The 17911-nt window shown below is 34.6% G+C and overlaps 2 protein-coding genes across 2 annotated transcripts; one reads left to right on the forward strand and one right to left on the reverse strand.

Annotated features, from left to right (window-relative positions):
• Positions 1 to 994: 994 nt before the first annotated feature.
• LOC131982636 (serine/threonine-protein kinase 19-like) lies at positions 995 to 7551 on the reverse strand. The gene is made up of 7 exons (XM_059347164.1): positions 7419 to 7551; positions 6364 to 6459; positions 5219 to 5361; positions 4900 to 5135; positions 3640 to 3737; positions 3364 to 3511; positions 995 to 1286 (listed from the first exon to the last, which is right to left on the reverse strand). Exons 2-7 carry the CDS (start codon positions 6455 to 6457, stop codon positions 1241 to 1243), a joined length of 765 nt encoding a protein of 254 aa, XP_059203147.1. The 5' UTR covers positions 6458 to 6459; positions 7419 to 7551; the 3' UTR covers positions 995 to 1240.
• Positions 7552 to 8265: 714 nt separating this feature from the next.
• dxo (decapping exoribonuclease) lies at positions 8266 to 16636 on the forward strand. Its single transcript, XM_059347143.1, has 7 exons — positions 8266 to 8478; positions 10229 to 10692; positions 11827 to 12053; positions 12761 to 12980; positions 13832 to 13967; positions 14619 to 14713; positions 15933 to 16636. Exons 2-7 carry the CDS (start codon positions 10235 to 10237, stop codon positions 16051 to 16053), a joined length of 1257 nt encoding a protein of 418 aa, XP_059203126.1. The 5' UTR covers positions 8266 to 8478; positions 10229 to 10234; the 3' UTR covers positions 16054 to 16636.
• The last annotated feature ends 1275 nt before the right edge of the window (positions 16637 to 17911 follow it).

Below are 17911 nucleotides of genomic sequence, written 5' to 3' on the forward strand. Positions count from 1 at the left end.
GAAATACACTTAACACAGGCATAAAATAAGTATAAAATGCTGGTTTTAATGAGATTAATTAAAGTTTAACTTTTTACAGCCTCAAAATAAGTGAAATATACTAAACAAGCATAAAATGCTGGTTTTAAGATGATTACTTAAAAATTAACCTCTTACACCCTCAAAATAAGTGAAATACACTAAACATTAGCATAAAATGATGGTTTTAAAATGAGATTAATTAAAAATTTAACTTTTTACAGCCTTAAAATAAGTGAAATACGCTAAATATAAGCAATAGCATATTTTGTTTTCTTACTTTTAGCAAATTAAGATGAAGATTATGAAAAATATATATATTTAGAGAAAAAATACTCAGTATTAGTGAAGAATGACTAAGCTAAAAAGGTGTTTAGTCTAAAAACCAGATCAAACAGTAAATCTGAGGGAAATGATCTTGCTGCATGGACAGATAATTTACCTTGGCAAGATTTCTTAAATTAAGATTATTAAATCTAGAAATAAGCATGTTGAACACTTAAAATAAGAAATTAACTCTCAAAACAAGATAAATTATCTAACACTTCTAAATTAAAGGTTGTTTTTTTTATCTTTGTAAGAAACAAAAAAATGCAGTGTATGAAGGTCCATGCAAAGTATTTTAAATTAGGAAAAGGCTCGAATTTGAATATAGTCCTCAAATGCTTAATTTTGATCATAATCTGGTGTTTTCACTTATGTAAACCAAAAATATTTTAAGATTTGGAATGAAACACATATTTTCGCCTTACTCTGAAAACTTTCAAGCATCAAATAATATGAACAGCTGCTAAACACATTTTAAAAAGTGTCAATATACACTGATTGCTGTGTTTGTTAAATACACTATGTAAATAAGTAAACAGTAGTTTGAAAGTGCTTGAAAATGGTTTAATTTTACTAATAAACCTTGTTCCATTTTGCAACAATGACAGTCAGCAAAGGGGAAAGTTGCACACAAGCAATAACTCGAATATCAGGAGAAAAAACATTTTTATTACAAGATAAATGAGAACCTGACAAGGTCATGCCAACATAATTGACAATTCATAAACCCACAAGGTTTTTATAATGCATTTGGCACAGAAATCAAATCAAATTCTGAAACCTTAAATTAATTGACTTACAGTCCTCCTACAAGCACTTGACAATCTCTGTAAGTCAGTAACTCTGTCATTTTCATTCACTCGTCTTTGACCAAATCTCCAAATTTCTCTCGTCATCAGGAATCGACACATCGCAGCAACGTCCCTGAAGTTGTCGGTATGCTGTGAAGAAAACAGATTATTATTCAGTTAATACAGAAACAACAGGATAATAGGACAATAATGCAGTAGGACTCACAGCAGGGAGATCATCATACCTAAATGTAATAATTGCTATTTTGAAACACTAATGTTGTCAAGTGGTCGCAGTAGAGCTGCATAATTAATCAAATTTTAATGGTGATCACAATTTTGGCCGCCACGATTAAATCAACCTGATCGTCGGCGATATTTCCATTTTAAAACGCGTCTCTCCTGCAGATCTAATCAACACTTTCTACACCAGTAGTCCTCCAACCACCAGGGGGCGGGGCCGTGTTTCTCCCCTGAAAAAAGCCTGGTTGCTGATTGGATAGAACGCTAAACAGGAAGTGACGTAGTACTTGACACCACAACAACACGCGCCATTTTTAAAAGCCGGCGAAGCAGTGTTGCCAACTTAGCGACTTTGTTGCTATATTTAGTGACTTTTCAGACCCCCTTAGAGACTATTTTTCAAAAAACCGACTGGCAAAAAATCCCACGTAATTAAAATCCTGTTCCAATCACATAGATAGATAGATAGATAGATAGATAGATAGATAGATAGATAGATAGATAGATAGATAGATAGATAGATAGATTTATAGATAGATAGATAGATAGATAGATAGATAGATAGATAGATAGATAGATAGATAGATAGATAGATAGATAGATAGATAGATAGATAGATAGATAGATAGATAGATAGATAGATAGATAGATAGATAGATAGATAGATAGATAGATAGATAGATAGATAGATTTATAGATAGATAGATAGATAGATAGACTTCATTTATCCCAAGCTGGGAAATTACAGTGTAGCAGCAGCATTACACACAGAGACAATGACAATTAAATAAAAAGAACAATATAGGCATACTTCAAGCAATAAAATATAAAAATACAATAAAATATAAAGTGTCTAAAGTATGTATTAAGGAGTAGAGTAGAATTCCAGTGCAGAATAAATATGAATATACAGTATAAAAATGTTGGTGCTATGAAACAAATAAGGTGCAATGAACAGTGTGCATAAAGAACACATAAAGTGCATAGACAGTATGTAATGAACCAGACTATTATTTCTTATTGTACAGTGTGATGGCATGTGGCAGGAAAGATTTTTTGTATCTGTCCCTATCTGTCCTATTATCTGGGCGTCTTAATCAGAGTTGGAGAACACCAACATTAGTCTGACTAACACGTTTACATGCACTTCAGTTGTCCAGTTATAGTCAGATTAAGGCAATAATTAGTTTTTTTCAAGTGTCATGTAAACGTGCTGACTGTCTGATTACCAGGATTAATCTGGCTGGATTTTGACAGTTCAGACAAACGAGCATATATATAAGAAGACTTTAAAGTCTAAAATGATCAAAGGTTTACAATGAAATTTGATTGAATTAGATTTTTCAGTTTAAAGTATCATGTGTTTTGTAACAATGTGAATTATTCAGTTAATGTAATGTATATAATGTATACATGTAGATGGTACAGGAGAGGCTAAAATAAGCCTGATTTTATTTTAATGATTTTATTTTAGTTTAGTTGTTTTTTTGGTAACGCTTTATATTAAGGTCCTTGTAATAACCATTAATTAACAAGTAATAAGACCCTTATAAGTCCTTACAAGATGCTTATTAACATTATTGTGTGTTTATAAGCTTATATAAGTGTTAATAATGGCATTACAAACACCCATGACCCACCCATTATGTCTTTGCCATGCCTTTATTAATCTTATTTTGTTTGCTTATTGATATTAAAATATACTTTATTGCTCATCTATTATAAGTTAACTATAAGTTAACTATGCTTTTTGCAACTACCGGATCTAAAGCGAGAACAATGCCTTATTACTTGTTAATTAATGGTTATTAAGGACCTTATTATAAAACGTTACCGATTTTTTTAACCGAAATAAAGCATTCATTCATTCATTCATATATTTTAACACCTGGGCAGCAGCATACTGAGGGTTATTCAAGCAAGATAATGATCTACAACAAAACCTCGTTGTATAAACCAATCAGAAGCAGGAAACAATCATTACCTCTCTACCAGCTCTGCACCAACAATGTCATGAATGTGGTATTTCATGTGGAACTTCACGTGTGCGGTAGTTCTCCGCTCCTCCAGCTCGGCCTTTAACACTTCGCTATATTTGGCCTTCTTCACCATGCCGAGCACGGCTTTACGACCTGACGGGAGAAACAAACAGGCCTCCAATTAGCAAAGCTCCGTCAAAACTGTTTTAAATGAGAAATGAGCATGTGACATCTTTGAAACAAAACGCTGCTGAAACTTTTTGTTTTTTGGTAAGACGAACCTTGTATTAAGTACTTGGTGAACTTCCCAGAGTTTGGGATGGCGAGCCACCAGCTGCCGGCATCCCTCACAGTCAGGACCCCCGACTTCACCAGCTGCCTGAGAAAGTCAAGGAAAGAGGAAGTAAAGAGGAAGTAAAGGATGTGCTGATCTTTGAAATTTTATCTTAACACACTGTAAAAGCAAGAAAGAACTTCCAAATCCATGAGGAGACGTGTATCTAATGCTACCTATACACCAGAAGACTTTAAAAGATTTGGAAAAGACTGGTGTAAAACTCTGGTGTCCCACCTGCTCCCATCTAAAGACGAGTGTTTAGAGTTTCTAGTCCCAGTCTAGTCTCACATTGAGATTTTAGACGGACAGGTCATTTTGTATCTTTTTTTGATAATTTTTACATCTATTTTTGGTCATTTTGTGTCTTTTTTTTAGTCATATTTACATCTATTTTTGGTCATTTGGGGGTTTTTTTAAATAATTTTTACATCTATTTTTTGTCATTTTGTATCTTTTTTTGTCATTTTTACATCTATTTTTTGTCATTTTGTGTCTTTTTGATCATTTTTACATCTATTTTTGGTAATTTGGGGATTTTTTAAATCATTTTTACATCTATTTTTGGTCATTTAGTGTCTTTTTTAGTCATTTTTACATCTATTTTTGGTCATTTTGTGTCTTTCTTGATCATTTTTACATCTATTTTTTGTCATTTTGTGTCTTTTTTAGTCATTTTTACATCTATTTTTGGTCATTTTGTGTCTTTTTTGATAATTTTTACATCTATTTTTGGTAATTTGGGGATTTTTTAAATCATTTTTACATCTATTTTTTTGCCATTTTGTGTCCTTTTTTGGTAATTTTTACATCTACAGTCATGGAAACATTCTTGATAATAACCAAAATCATTATGAATAAAACCATGTTGTGTTACGTCACTGTGACTTGAGATAATATCAAACACGTTTGATATGATCCAAACCAAGACTAGAAAAAGACTGATATGAAACAGAGCAGATTACTACCTTAAACTGAACCATGGAGATGACGGAGCGCTGTGACTCCAGTAAAACTACTAGATTTACTAGACTTACTAGACAAGACTTTCACTTTTTAGTCTGGGACTGGGGACATCTTTAGGTGGAAGACCAGCATTATGGAATAGTTTGGACATGCCTGATCTAAGATATTTAGGTGCCAGATTTTCAAACAATAATTAACCTTGTAAATAAACACAAAAGGAGGAAGATGAGAGCTTTCATACGTTATCTCAGAGTCGGTGAAGAAGAACTCTTTGATCATCTTGTCTTTGCTGAAGCTCAGTTCTGTACAGGGACATGGCAACTTCTCAAAGAACTTCTCCACGGTGGCGTGTGTCGGCCGTCCCTCCTCTCCTGACAGAACTTTGGCTTTATAATCTGAAGCAAACACCAAACCGAAGGCGTCGGCATCAAAGCCCAGCTGGAACATCAGCAGCTCTCCTCGTTCACGCAGTTTATTCTGTGGAGCAGAACAAAGACAGTGGGTTGAGTTTTCACATTTAAATAGAAACACGTGATGATTGTGACAGCAGACAGTCTCACCAGCTCCTTGTCTACCAGAGTCTTGTCCTTGTGGACGCTGTAGAGTTGGTGCTTCAGGACTATTTGAGGTAAGGCGTCGTTGAAGAGCTTCCTGGGGAACAACGTGATGAGGTACTCAAGTGTAGATCTGATGTCTGTTGGTCCTGGAAGGCAAAGCAATAAATATTTTGTATTGGATTTATTTATTTGCACCATAAAAAAAGACAATTTAAAAAAAAAAACAGAAATGAAAGAAGAATATTAAGTGCGGGAGAGGTGAAAAAAACCTATATGGGCTTATAAAAAGCACCTCAACCAAGAAATATACAAAAATAACAATAATAAATAATAAATCAACAACAACGAGAGAAAGCAACAACAAATAACAGCAAAAAAGAAAGCAATACCAAGTGCCATTATATAGCACACACAAACAAAAAGTCAGAAATAACAACATGAGTGTGTATAAAAGGTAAAATAATTGTATTTGAGTGTATGAGCATAAGAGATAATGATCCAATGACAACTAGACAGGAAAAGAAACTATTAGGAGTCTTGATTTAACAGCTTTCAGTCTGAACTTAAAATTATTGAGGGATGAAGATAATTTAACTACATGAATATGAGAAATCCAAAGTACGGAGCCTCTGTAAGGAAAATAAACCTGAGTCTGTGCAGTAGATGAAGTTTATCAGAGTGTCTTGTGTTGTAAGAATGGACCTGAGAGTTAACTGTAAAGAATTCATGAAAAGATTTGGGCAGCAAGTGGGAAAGATAATTATATTTATAAATATAAATATGCATGATTGAAGTATATTAATATCGTGGACTGACAATATATGAAGTTTCTTAAACAGAGGGGCAGATGGAGACAAATAATTACAGAGAAGGTGGCGAATCCAACACTATCTTTTGTGTGATTAATCATTTCTGTAAATTAGAAGGATAAGTGCCGACCCAAACAATATAACAATTACTGTGGATATGGAGATGTGTATAAATTAAACTATAACACAGTATATTTAAAGCATTCTGAGATATGAAACCATGAATTTTTCTGATGATACCAATAGATTTCAATACCTTTTTATTGACATGTATAGAAAGTTTCAACAAAACATTTTTTTTTTTTAAATTGTAATCGAGCATTTAGCTGTCACACCCACCATCTCCATCTTTGACAGCACCAAACTTCTGTGTTTCAGTTCTTCTTTTCTTCACTTTAAAAGTGTCTGAAATCAGAGCCCGTTTCCTGTTCATACCTGGAGGACGGAGGGTGGGAGAGAAATCAGGATTTGCAGAATAAACTCACATGTACCAGGGTTCCCACTCCTAATCTGAAATTATTTTCCAGGACATTTTCAGCCGCTACAGTGACAAGTTATCATGTCATACACTAATACATTCCTCTGTACCGCCCATTCTTTGGAAGTGTTCTTTTGTACAGTTGTAACTTGCATTAATTGTTTCTAGTCTGTCTTCCTCACATTGTCACTCACTCCTTTAACAAGAGGACGACACAAACATTTGAAAAGGTCTATTACTGCCCATTTTTGTTGTTTAACCTACCAGTCAGGCCCTTTGAATTGCATTTGGTTTGTTTAAAAGTTACAAAATCACACACACACACACACACACACAGTGCACTTTATTTTCTCATCCCTAGCCACCCTATACCCATACCTGTGTAAATACTTTTGTCCTATTTTTATTTATTATTTTTATGTTAAATCACATTCATTTATGCTTTAAACAACAGTGGAAATAAAAATGCTCACAAGGCAGGGGGAGGATAAACTATTTTCCTTAACAGGACAAGAAAAACAGGCTTGAAATATTTCACTCTTTGTGTAAAGAATCTATTTGATGAAATGATTGACAAAAAATATTGAACTTTTTCATGATATTCTAATTGTTTTTAGATGTACCTGTAGGTTAGATCTCCTTTTGAGGCGTTTTATAACAAATAGTCAAATGTAATTAAAGTTATCTAATGTTTGGGTTTTACCAGAGCCAGATACAAAGCTCCCATTTAGAAGAACTACAAGTTTATTTTTTTTAACCAGATTATTGCTGTGAAAGACTGATTCATCATGTTGACTATAGAAACACCTAATGTTTATTCTGCCGTTAGCCGAGCTAATGCAGCTATCTGACCTTTTATATTGACACTTTACAAATAAATAAATATGGGAGCAGTGTAACTAGTTTAAACTCTTACCTGATAGTTACCAACAGCAATAATTACATAGCTTCGGTCCCATTCAACACCGAACAGTGATCTCACCATAGATCTCTATGGATCACTCCGTTAACGGACAATTTATAAACACGGAGCTCAAATAGCGTCACTTCCGGTGGCAGCAGAGTGTGCCACCGGAAGTGACGCTATTTGAGGCTAATAGCGTTATTTGAGCTCCGTGTTTAATAATATATATAATAATAATAATATATATTATTATTATTATATAATAATAATATTATTATTATTATTATTATTATATAATTATTATATTATTATTATTATTATTATTATTATTATTATTATTATTATATAATAATAATATATATTATTATTATTATATATATTATTAAACACGGAGCTCAAATAGCGTCACTTCCGGTGGCACCCTCTGCTGCCACCCATAGACTGTATAAATAAGCTGCCACCGGATATATATTATAATATATATTATTAATGTAATGGTTACCATGATGTTTACCCTGTTACTTCTGTTTTTTTTTTTGTTTTTTTTTGTTTTTTAAACTTTATTGATAATTAAGGAACATTACAATCATGAGGTCAGACAAAAAGGGATTTCAAGAAACAAACAAATCTCATGAAACAAAGAACTAATCAGGAGAAATAGTCGTAAAAAATAAAATAAATAAAAAGAATAATGCCCTGCTACTTCTGTTACCGAACTACTGTTGTATATGTTCTATAAATGAATGTGAAATAAAGGTTATATTTAAAAAAAAAAAAAAAAAAAACGACTCGAGCGCGCCCTCTCTGTGTCTCTGCTGCCACCAGGCGGACTGGAGGAGGAACTGCACCCGGAAGTTAGCATCGAGTTTGTTATTAGCATGCTTAGCTCCTGGTGCTAGTGAGGTATCCAGCGGCAGAGACAAGCAATATTGATCTATTATTTCTTGCCTTTTTGTATCGATTAGAAAACAATGGTGCAACATATGACTGTCGTTTTAACACGTTATAACCGTGCTGGTTATTGTGACTGAGCGGACATTGAAAGAAAACGTTGCAATTGTTGTTGACTGAGGTAGGTTTAGGTTTTATTTTAAATGAATTGAAGTTGTAGTAAAGTGTTTCTTATAATGACAAGAGAACATACAAGAGGTATGTTTAGTCTATGCAGTCACAGTATTCAACTGCATCTTAACATTGTGACTATTTATTAATTCCCATACACAATGTCCAGTTATTTACATATATCATGATGTGATGTAATTAATTATAGTATTTTTTTTTAAACTACTAATGTACTTAACCCTATAAAGCCAATTGTATCATATTTGATACACAAGTTTTTGAGACCTATACATCATCAGTGTGATATTATTTTCCTGAAAAACCTGATGTATACATGTGTTGAAGAAAAAAAAACTGAGCAACAAATTGCACAAAAATACAAGATATAGCAAAATTTATATGCAGGTTCCACTGGTGGATCAGTCATTGCTGCGTGAAAACTTCATATCAGCAGATGTATGATGTTGTGTTATATGGAAAAAAATATTTTGCATGTTTGAGGAAAATGTTAAAAGAAAGTAAAGCCTTAAAAGGTTAAAAATGTTGGGTTTTATATGTTTTTGTTAGTTCAAGAAAAACAAACTGTGAGCAACAAATTGCACAAAAAGACCTGATGTATCAAATATGATACAAATTAGAATCATATATCCCTATTGTTTTTGGATTTTTTTTTTATCTGTCAGCAGGTTCAATAAACACTCCAGTTTCAAAAAAAAGAAGAATTTTCTGGCAATTATTTAATGGTTCAGGCTTTATAGGGTTAAAGCATACCGCTGCAAAGATGAATCAATTAGCTGCCAACTATTAAACTGATTGCTTCCTATTTTGATAAGCAAGGTTAGATTTTTTTTAACCCCTAAGAACCCAGACCTATTTATCTTTGAAGGAACATTATGGGGGATATACCACAGACCAAGTGGATCACATAGAACACATTTCTGATGTTTTTTTCTTTGAAATACTACCCTTAAATGTCAAAGATCTGTGATGTGACATATACGTTACATTGGGCATTTATGGAATTTATGTTTATGATATATCTTATTTTAAAATAAATAAACTAGACACTAGAGTTGCAACAATTACTCGATTATTAAATTAATCATCAACTATTTTGATAATCCAATAATTGGTTTGAGCAGTTTTTTAAAAGACAATAAGTCCAAATTCTCTGATTTCAGCTTCTTCAATGTGAATATTTCTGGTTTCTTTGTTCCTTTATGACAATAAACTGAATATCTCTTTGGTTTGTGGACAAAACAAGAGATTTGAGGACGTCATCTTGTGGTTTGGGAAACACTCATTGATATTTTTATTCATTTTATTGACCAAACAACTAATCGATTAATCGTTTAAATAATCAACAGATTAATCGATAATGAAAATAATCGTTAGTTACATCTCCAATGGGCATCTATCATGTTCAGTATGGACCATAAAAATAAAACGTTCTATAACCAAGATACACAATTAATAAAAGCAAAGTGTATTGGGACTTATATCACAAATACAATTAGGAAAATGACACTAGATGGACTTAATAAAGTGGTGCTAAAATGCCTTGTGTGTGCAGATAGCAGTGTAAGCAGCAGAAGACAATTATTAATGCATTATTGCATAAAACATCATTGTAGAAATGTTTGCACTGTCTTTAGTAACATATGTGATAATGAGACAGTATGTTTTTAGGCTTTTCTCAAAAGAGAGTCAAGAAGAAATGAATAATCATCACTTTGTTTCCATCCTGTTTTGCCCCCTAGGTAGCAATGGAGCAAAACAGATCCTACAATCCCAACTCCAACTTCCAAAACCGCCGGTCGGCACACAAAAGAGAGAGAGACGACAACGGAAGAAACCACTGTGAGTTGAAACGCTCCAGACCGAACCACCACCAGCAGCAGCATCAGTCGGAGCAAAACCCGCTCAGCTCTCGTGGTTTGAGCACCAGAAGGGAGCTGTATGAGAGAGACTTTCCTGTGTACAAACAGCCGGTGGAAGTCGGATGTTTTTCCCTCGACTCTGAGCGTAAATTCTTCAATGACAGCAGACAGATGAGATACTACGTGGAGCCGGACAGAAACCCTAACTTTGACCTGAGGGATGGACACAGGGACCGCTTCATAAAGAGAGATGACAGCGTCAAGGAGAAGCTGGACCACATTCTCCGCTGGATCTTGGCAAATAAATCCAAACTCAGCTCAAGGGGGGCCACGGCCTCATCACGGTGAGTGTAATCTTTATTTTTTACTCTTTTCTTGTCATCTATTGTTTCTCATCCAACAACCTGGATCACAGATTACCTGACAGGAAGACCACAGTATGTCAGGTTGGGGAACTGCGTTTCTGGGACATTAATGAGCAGCACAGGGGCTCCGCAAGGCACTGTTCTGGCTCCACTCCTGTTCTCACTGTATGGTTGAATTTATTTTATTTGATAGGGACAATGCAGATAGCATAGATACAGGGCATGCATCTGATGTGCTGCATACAGAGATATAGCTTCAACTAATTTTCAACTCCCGTCCCTAGTTGGGCTATTACAACTACATACAAAATCACAATACTATAAAAATCCAATATACAATTACACCTTCTACAAAATAGAATAAAATTACAAACAATTACAATATACATTTACCCTGAGAAAAAAAATAAAAATAAAATAAACCCTGTATAAATATAGCTTAGAGTTTAAAATCATCATAAATCTATACAACAATAACACACAGCGGACTTCAAATACAACTCTGAGTCCTGCCACATCCAGAAGTACTCGGATGACACTGCTATTGTGGCGTGTATCAGGAATGGACAGGAATCTGAATACAGGGATCTGATAAAAGCCTTCAGTGACTGGAGTCACAAGAACTATCTCCTAAGATGTAAAATTACCAAAAAAATATGTAAAATTACCAAAAAAATATGTAAAATTACCAAAAAAATATGTAAAATCACCAAAAAAACAGCAGTTGTATGTTATATGTAAGTTTACAAAAAAGATGTAAAATTATCAAAAACAAGATGTGAAATTACCCAAAAGAGATCTAAAACTATCCCCCCAAAAAATTACCCCAAAAAAAGTAAAATTACAACAAAAAAAAAGATGTAAAATCATAAAAAATAAACAGCAGTGGACGGCTCCTCTCTCTCTGTTGCAGGACGGAGAGATTCAAAAGATCCTTCTCTCCTATTATTATTATTATTATTATTATTATTATTATTATTCTCTCCTACAACCATCAGGCTGTCTCATTCTAACAGAGATTCTACCAGACTAACTGAATTTCCCCTCAAGGATAAATAAAGTAATTTGGTTTAATTGATTGATTGAATCTTTTATCATCCTCTTCTCTTCCAGGGCTTTAGATGTGGACTTTGTGACCTGGCGTGGTCACCTGACCAAGCTGCTGACCACGCCCTATGAGACGCGGGAGGGCTGGTTGCTAGCGGTAACCAGGTTCAGGGGCTCGCTGTACATCAGTGAAGTGGAAACAGAAGCTGCTGTTAGGGACCGAGAGAACCGAACCGAGAGGCACGAAGAGATGATGTACTGGGGATACAAGTTTGAACAATACGCATGTGCAGGTAGGCAAGTTTCTACATAATCCTATTATATTTACTGCTCATGCTTTTGTTATTTATTTAACCTTCATTACTGATTTACCGTGTTTCATCAGCTCAGATACAATCACTAACCAGCATCACAATAAAAACATTTGGTTCTATATTTATTAATAACTATGGAAGTTTCTGCCATTAAAGGAAAACAAAAGGTGCAACTTTGAGAATCTGGCAACCATTTCTTAGTGTTTTAACATATAAAAATAAGGACAGCTTGCTATACCAGAGATATATAACTATTTGTTATCAAATTAGGTCGAAAATGCAGATCATAAACGAGAAGCGTGGAAGTTAGATTTAGGCTCAGATATATCATTAGAGGATTGGCAATCTATATGTAATAAGGCTCACACCCAATCAATCAACACCCAATTTAGACTATTATAGTATAAATGGTTGATGAGAACTTATATTACACCAGTTAAAATAAATAAATACAATAGGAATATCCCAGATGTGTGGCAATGCAGTAAGATACAATCTTTTTCAGAGTAGGTTAAAAAGGCAATAGAAAAAATGATTTAAAAAAGCATGACTAATTTTATCTATTTTTCTTTTCCTGGCACAAACGACCTTCCATACATTCCAGTCCGTCTTTTTTATTACATATATACATAAACAGTGATAAGCATGTTTAAATGATAACGCTTCACCTTTGTCCGTCCCTGCAGATAACGTCCACAGTCTCCCCGACCCGGGCGGCGTGGTGAACACCAACGAGGCCTTCTGCACCGTGGTGCAGACTCGCCTCGCCGACCACCGACTGCTGTTCTCCGGAGAGGTGGACTGTCGGGACAAAGACCCCAACGCTCCGGCTCCTCCTGCCTGCTACGTGGAGCTGAAGACCTCCGCAGAGATCTGCACCCCCAAACAACGCAGCAACTTCCACAGGTAGATAATGAAACAGTTACACGTCAGATCATTTATTATTATTTTTTTATAATTCTCTTTTTATATAAAAAGGCAAATTTACATCACATACATCAGTTACAGCCATAGTCATTCAAGGACATAGGATAGGATAGATGTAGAAAGTTTAAGTTAGGGGTGGGCAACTGGAGGCCCGGGGGCCGCATAAGGCCCGCACCCTCACCTGAAGTGGCCCTCAGTACAACTACATGCATTTGATTGTAAAAATGTGCAAAATTACTTCTTGCAATTAATGTTGGTCTGCTGTTCTTGCACTGAAAAAAAAAGAAATCACAGTAAGTGGTTATTTTTTTATTTGCTTCAAACCTTTTGTATTCCTATTTATGCTGTTATACATGCATTTAGCATGAAATATGTTAAGTTACTGCACTGTAGACAAATAGACACAAAATAAACAGATACTCAAAATGAACAAAAAAACACAAAATGAACAAAAGACACAAAATGACCAAAAAAGACACAAAATGAACAAAAGACACAAAATGAACAAAAAAAGACACAAAATGAACAAAAAAGACACAAAATGAACAAAAAAAGACACAAAATGAACAAAAAAAGACGCAAAATGAACAAAAACACGAAATCTTAAAAATGCACAAAATTACATATATTTAACATTTTTTTTAAAAGGAGCATGCATGAGTAACAATAATACTAATAATAATGATAATTACAGGAGAGAGGAGAAAAACAAGACAATAAAAAACACCAAAAAAAACATGATATGCTATCTTTTTTCTCATAATTTAATGTCATGGGGATTTGTTGGATGTTTGATGTTACCCACTCTAATGTGTTTTAATGTTCCTCAGGTTCAAACTGCTGAAGTGGTGGGCTCAGTCTTTCCTCCCTGGAGTCCCCCGTGTGGTGGCGGGGTTTCGGGATCATGAAGGAGTGGTCGTCTCTGTCGACACTTTCCCCATCTCCAAGATCTCACATCTCATCAAGGTAGAGAGAAGTTGTTCGATAAGTGACTGGTCAACATATTGAGGGTTTTTTCCTTATTCCAAAAAAGACAATATTCCCACTTATGCTACCAATACATCAGAAGACTTTGAAAAGATTTGGAAAAGACTCCTGGAAAACTATGAGCTCACACCTGCTCACATCTAAAGACACTCATCACTCCGTTATTAAATAATATTTAACATTATTATCCATTAAACAAACAATGTATTACATTGTCAGTCAATTCTAAAAACGATAGCTGAGAAAATAAAGAAAAACATAAACATCATTACTGTTCAGTGTCAGTCAGCTGCTGTCTATTAATAAATAAATAATATTGCCCAGCATATACACAAATACCTATTCTGAATAAGGCCTAACCCTTTTTTCTGAATGTAGCATTTCCGCTTTTGATAAAAATGATCAGCAAATATTATTCAGTTTTTAAGAAGCATTCTTTGGGCACATGTTACAGCCTGACAGATTTATTGTTTGATAATTATCAAGTTCAGAATATTGTCACATTTGGAATAATTGTGGAATATGTTAATAGTCTGTTTTGATCAGTTTCTTCAAATAAAAAGTTATTGGACATGAGTAAACAGATTAAGATTTGCATGTTTTTCTGTCTTCTGTGTATCTTCTGGACAGAATGAACACAACTGCTGGAAGCCAACAGTCTGCATGAACTTCTGCTGTGACTTCCTGTCTTTTGTGAAGCGCATCGCTACTGAAGACAATCCAAGGTACGCTGCAATAACCGACTACTGAGTAGAGCTGCACCATTATGGCCAAAATGATAATCACGATTATTTTGATTAATATTGTAATCACGATTATTAATCACGGTTATTCATCATGTTAGGGAAAACATCTGTATTTTTATATTTTTATAAAAAAATATATACTTATAAATAAAGTATATATTTTTATAAAAAATATATACTTACTTATATATATACTTATACTTTTAAACAAACAATAGGAACAGTTTTTAGTGTCTGGTGCTTGTTGTAAACAAACAGAGATTGCTAAGTGAACACCTCCTGCAGCAGCAGCACATACACACTGTACTGCTACAGAGCTAACTGTTAGCCTGTTAGCACATACACACTGTACTGCTACAGAGCTAACTGCTAGCCTGTTAGCACATACACACTGTACTGCTACAGAGCTAACTGTTAGCCTGTTAGCACATACACACTGTACTGCTACAGAGCTAACTGTTAGCCTGTTAGCAAATACACACTGTACTGCTACAGAGCTAACTGTTAGCCTGTTAGCACATACACACTGTACTGCTACAGAGCTAACTGTTAGCCTGTTAGCACATACACACTGTACTGCTACAGAGCTAACTGTTAGCCTGTTAGCACATACACACTGTACTGCTACAGAGCTAACTCTTAGCCTGTTAGCACATACACACTGTACTGCTACAGAGCTAACTCTTAGCCTGTTAGCACATACACACTGTACTGCTACAGAGCTAACTGTTAGCCTTTTAGCACATACACACTGTACTGCTACAGAGCTAACTGTTAGCCTGTTAGCAATTTGCAGACTGGAGGCTAAGGAGTTAACATCCCTTCCGGCTCTGCAGCTGGGAGAGACTGCTGCAGGAGGACTGTGCCGCTTCGACTCGTTCTTACTAAGAAGAGTCTCCAAAAGTCTCCAATAACACCAGAAAAAGTCGCTGGATTTGTCGCTAGTCGTTTTTTTGAAAAATAGTCTCTAAGGGGGTCTGAGAAGTTGCTAAATATAGCAACAAAGTTGCTAAGTTGGCAACACTGCTTCGCCGGCTTTTATAAATGGCGCAAGTTGTTGTCATGTCGAGTACTACGTCACATCCTGCTTAGCGTTCTATCCAATCAGCAACCAGGCTGTTTTCAGGGGAGAAACACGGCCCCGAGTTTAATATAAGTTAATTTATTTTAATAATAATAATGATTGTTTCCCTTCCAGTGTGGTGTACCTGTTCTGCTGGGAGCCCCACCGAGACGTGACCTTCTCCCTCCACAGGGACTCCCAGTACTCCTTCCTGCCCCACTGGTACGTGGAGGAGATGACCAGGAAAGAGTCCTGATCCACCAACAGGATCCACTGGGACGTTAGCTCAGACCTCCAATGGAGGATTATTTACCAAAATACATTGGACGTTGATGTGAAGGAAGTTTTACAGTCAGTTTGTGTCACTGACCACATCATCCTCTTGTATTTACATTTTTTATTTGTTTGGCAATACAAACTGAACCATGTTCTTCTTTTTTTATCTTGCATGAGTTGGTTTTAAGTAAAACAGTAATGCACTGATGTTTCTTAGACTTTATTATTGTTTTATAATAAGTTAAAGCCACCAAACAGTTGTACATTAATTCAAACAATTAGAATTAGAAAACAATGTTTGTTAAAAAAAAAATCAAAAATCAAAGATGACTTCAAGTAAGTATTATTGCATCTGGAGTTAGAAATGTTTTTCATTCATGTAAACTGTATAAAACAAGCTTCCATTTGGGAAAAAAACTGAACTGAAAATTATTATGCATGATGTAGTCCAGTTACCTTTGAGTCACTGCTGTTGTTTTATAATAAATAGTGACACATTCACCAGAATTGGGCTCCTTCTTAACTATTTTCCTTGTTCAGCACTTTTTATTTTTTCACACTTTCTATCCTCAGGTTTTTGCCAATTTGCTGCCTTAACAGACATTTATTTCCTCACTTTTTCGATTTTTTTTCTTGTATAACAGTCAGATTTTAATACCATAACTACAACTTCCATTCATTCATTCATTAACCCCTAACAGATTATTTGAACTCAGGGTGGCGAACACCCTGGACATAACTATAACTTGATATAATTAATCATATCAATCAATAATAATTCAGTATGTAGCAGGTATGTACTGCCCTACAAAGTCTAACTGCAGTAACTACACAAAGGGTAAAACTGAGAAAAACTGCTTTAAAGTTTTTTAACGTGTTTTAACTGACCGGCCAAATTGGTTATATGTAGATAAGTGATATGACACATTTCTACATGTATTGATGATGTAATTTTTATGCTCAAAAATCAAGATTTATTTGACCTTTGACCCCAAAAATGTAGTTAGTGCACTCTGGTTTTGCTGTAAAAGGTTCTAATAGTAATGCACAAACAGTGAAGGAACTACAATGTTATTTTAAAAGAATTTAACAACTCCTTTCAAAGATTTGTGTATTTTAGACCGAATATTAGAAAGTAATTTTATATTTTAGTCTTAATATAATTTTATCTCACTTTTTTTACTTACTCAATATCTAGATAATAATGTCCCTTTCAAATAAACTTATAATTTATATTTTTCTTGTCTTCACTATTCAACACAATGAAGAAATACAAGGTTGCACTGGATCACAGTTAAAGTTTAGTTCTGAGTTGGATTTTTACAATATTATTTCTCTGAAATAAAGGAAAATTGAAATCTAAAACTTTGTCACAAGATAAAACAGACATCAAGGAGTTCATTTTTAGTAATAATTCCATTTCGACCAAAACTGTAGTTATTGCAATTAGACTTTGTAGGGCAGAATAGTTTACTGATATACACATCTATGGTGTACCAGAGAACAGCAGGTGTGTGAAATGATAAAAAGGTCTGAAAGTTGAAGTTGGAGGAGCTCATCTGGTAAATAATGTCACTTCTATTTTTGGTAAATCAACATTTATCCTTCCTGCTTTCTACCAGGCAACACCACTGCTACTGATTTATAGAATAAACAGTCAAAATGATGAATGTGATGTTAAACATTAATATTGTAGAGCTGCACCTCTTGCAATGATTAAAACATTAACAACCAGTTTAATATCAACAAAAGGAAGGAATCAGTCACTTCATTTAGAGACAGAGCACTGTGATGATAAACACATACTGTAAAATACTGCAGAGCCTGAATGCAACACT

Source organism: Centropristis striata, chromosome 13, assembly GCF_030273125.1.
Source record: "Centropristis striata isolate RG_2023a ecotype Rhode Island chromosome 13, C.striata_1.0, whole genome shotgun sequence".
NCBI lineage: Eukaryota > Metazoa > Chordata > Actinopteri > Perciformes > Serranidae > Centropristis > Centropristis striata.

What these genes read in the sequence shown, in the direction of transcription:
- LOC131982636 (XM_059347164.1), bottom strand. Translation starts at nt 6,457, where the DNA reads ATGAACAGGAAACGGGCTCTGATTTCAGACACTTTTAAAGTGAAGAAA. An exon ending in TTCACCGACTCTGAGATAAC is followed by an intron (nt 3,738 to 4,899) that starts GTATGAAAGCTC and finishes TGACTTTCTCAG; the next exon opens with GCAGCTGGTGAAGTCGGGGG. An exon ending in CACCAAGTACTTAATACAAG is followed by an intron (nt 3,512 to 3,639) that starts GTTCGTCTTACC and finishes TTCTCCCGTCAG; the next exon opens with GTCGTAAAGCCGTGCTCGGC.
- dxo (XM_059347143.1), top strand. Translation starts at nt 10,235, where the DNA reads ATGGAGCAAAACAGATCCTACAATCCCAACTCCAACTTCCAAAACCGC. An exon ending in GGGGCCACGGCCTCATCACG is followed by an intron (nt 10,693 to 11,826) that starts GTGAGTGTAATC and finishes CTTCTCTTCCAG; the next exon opens with GGCTTTAGATGTGGACTTTG. An exon ending in GCTACTGAAGACAATCCAAG is followed by an intron (nt 14,714 to 15,932) that starts GTACGCTGCAAT and finishes TTTCCCTTCCAG; the next exon opens with TGTGGTGTACCTGTTCTGCT.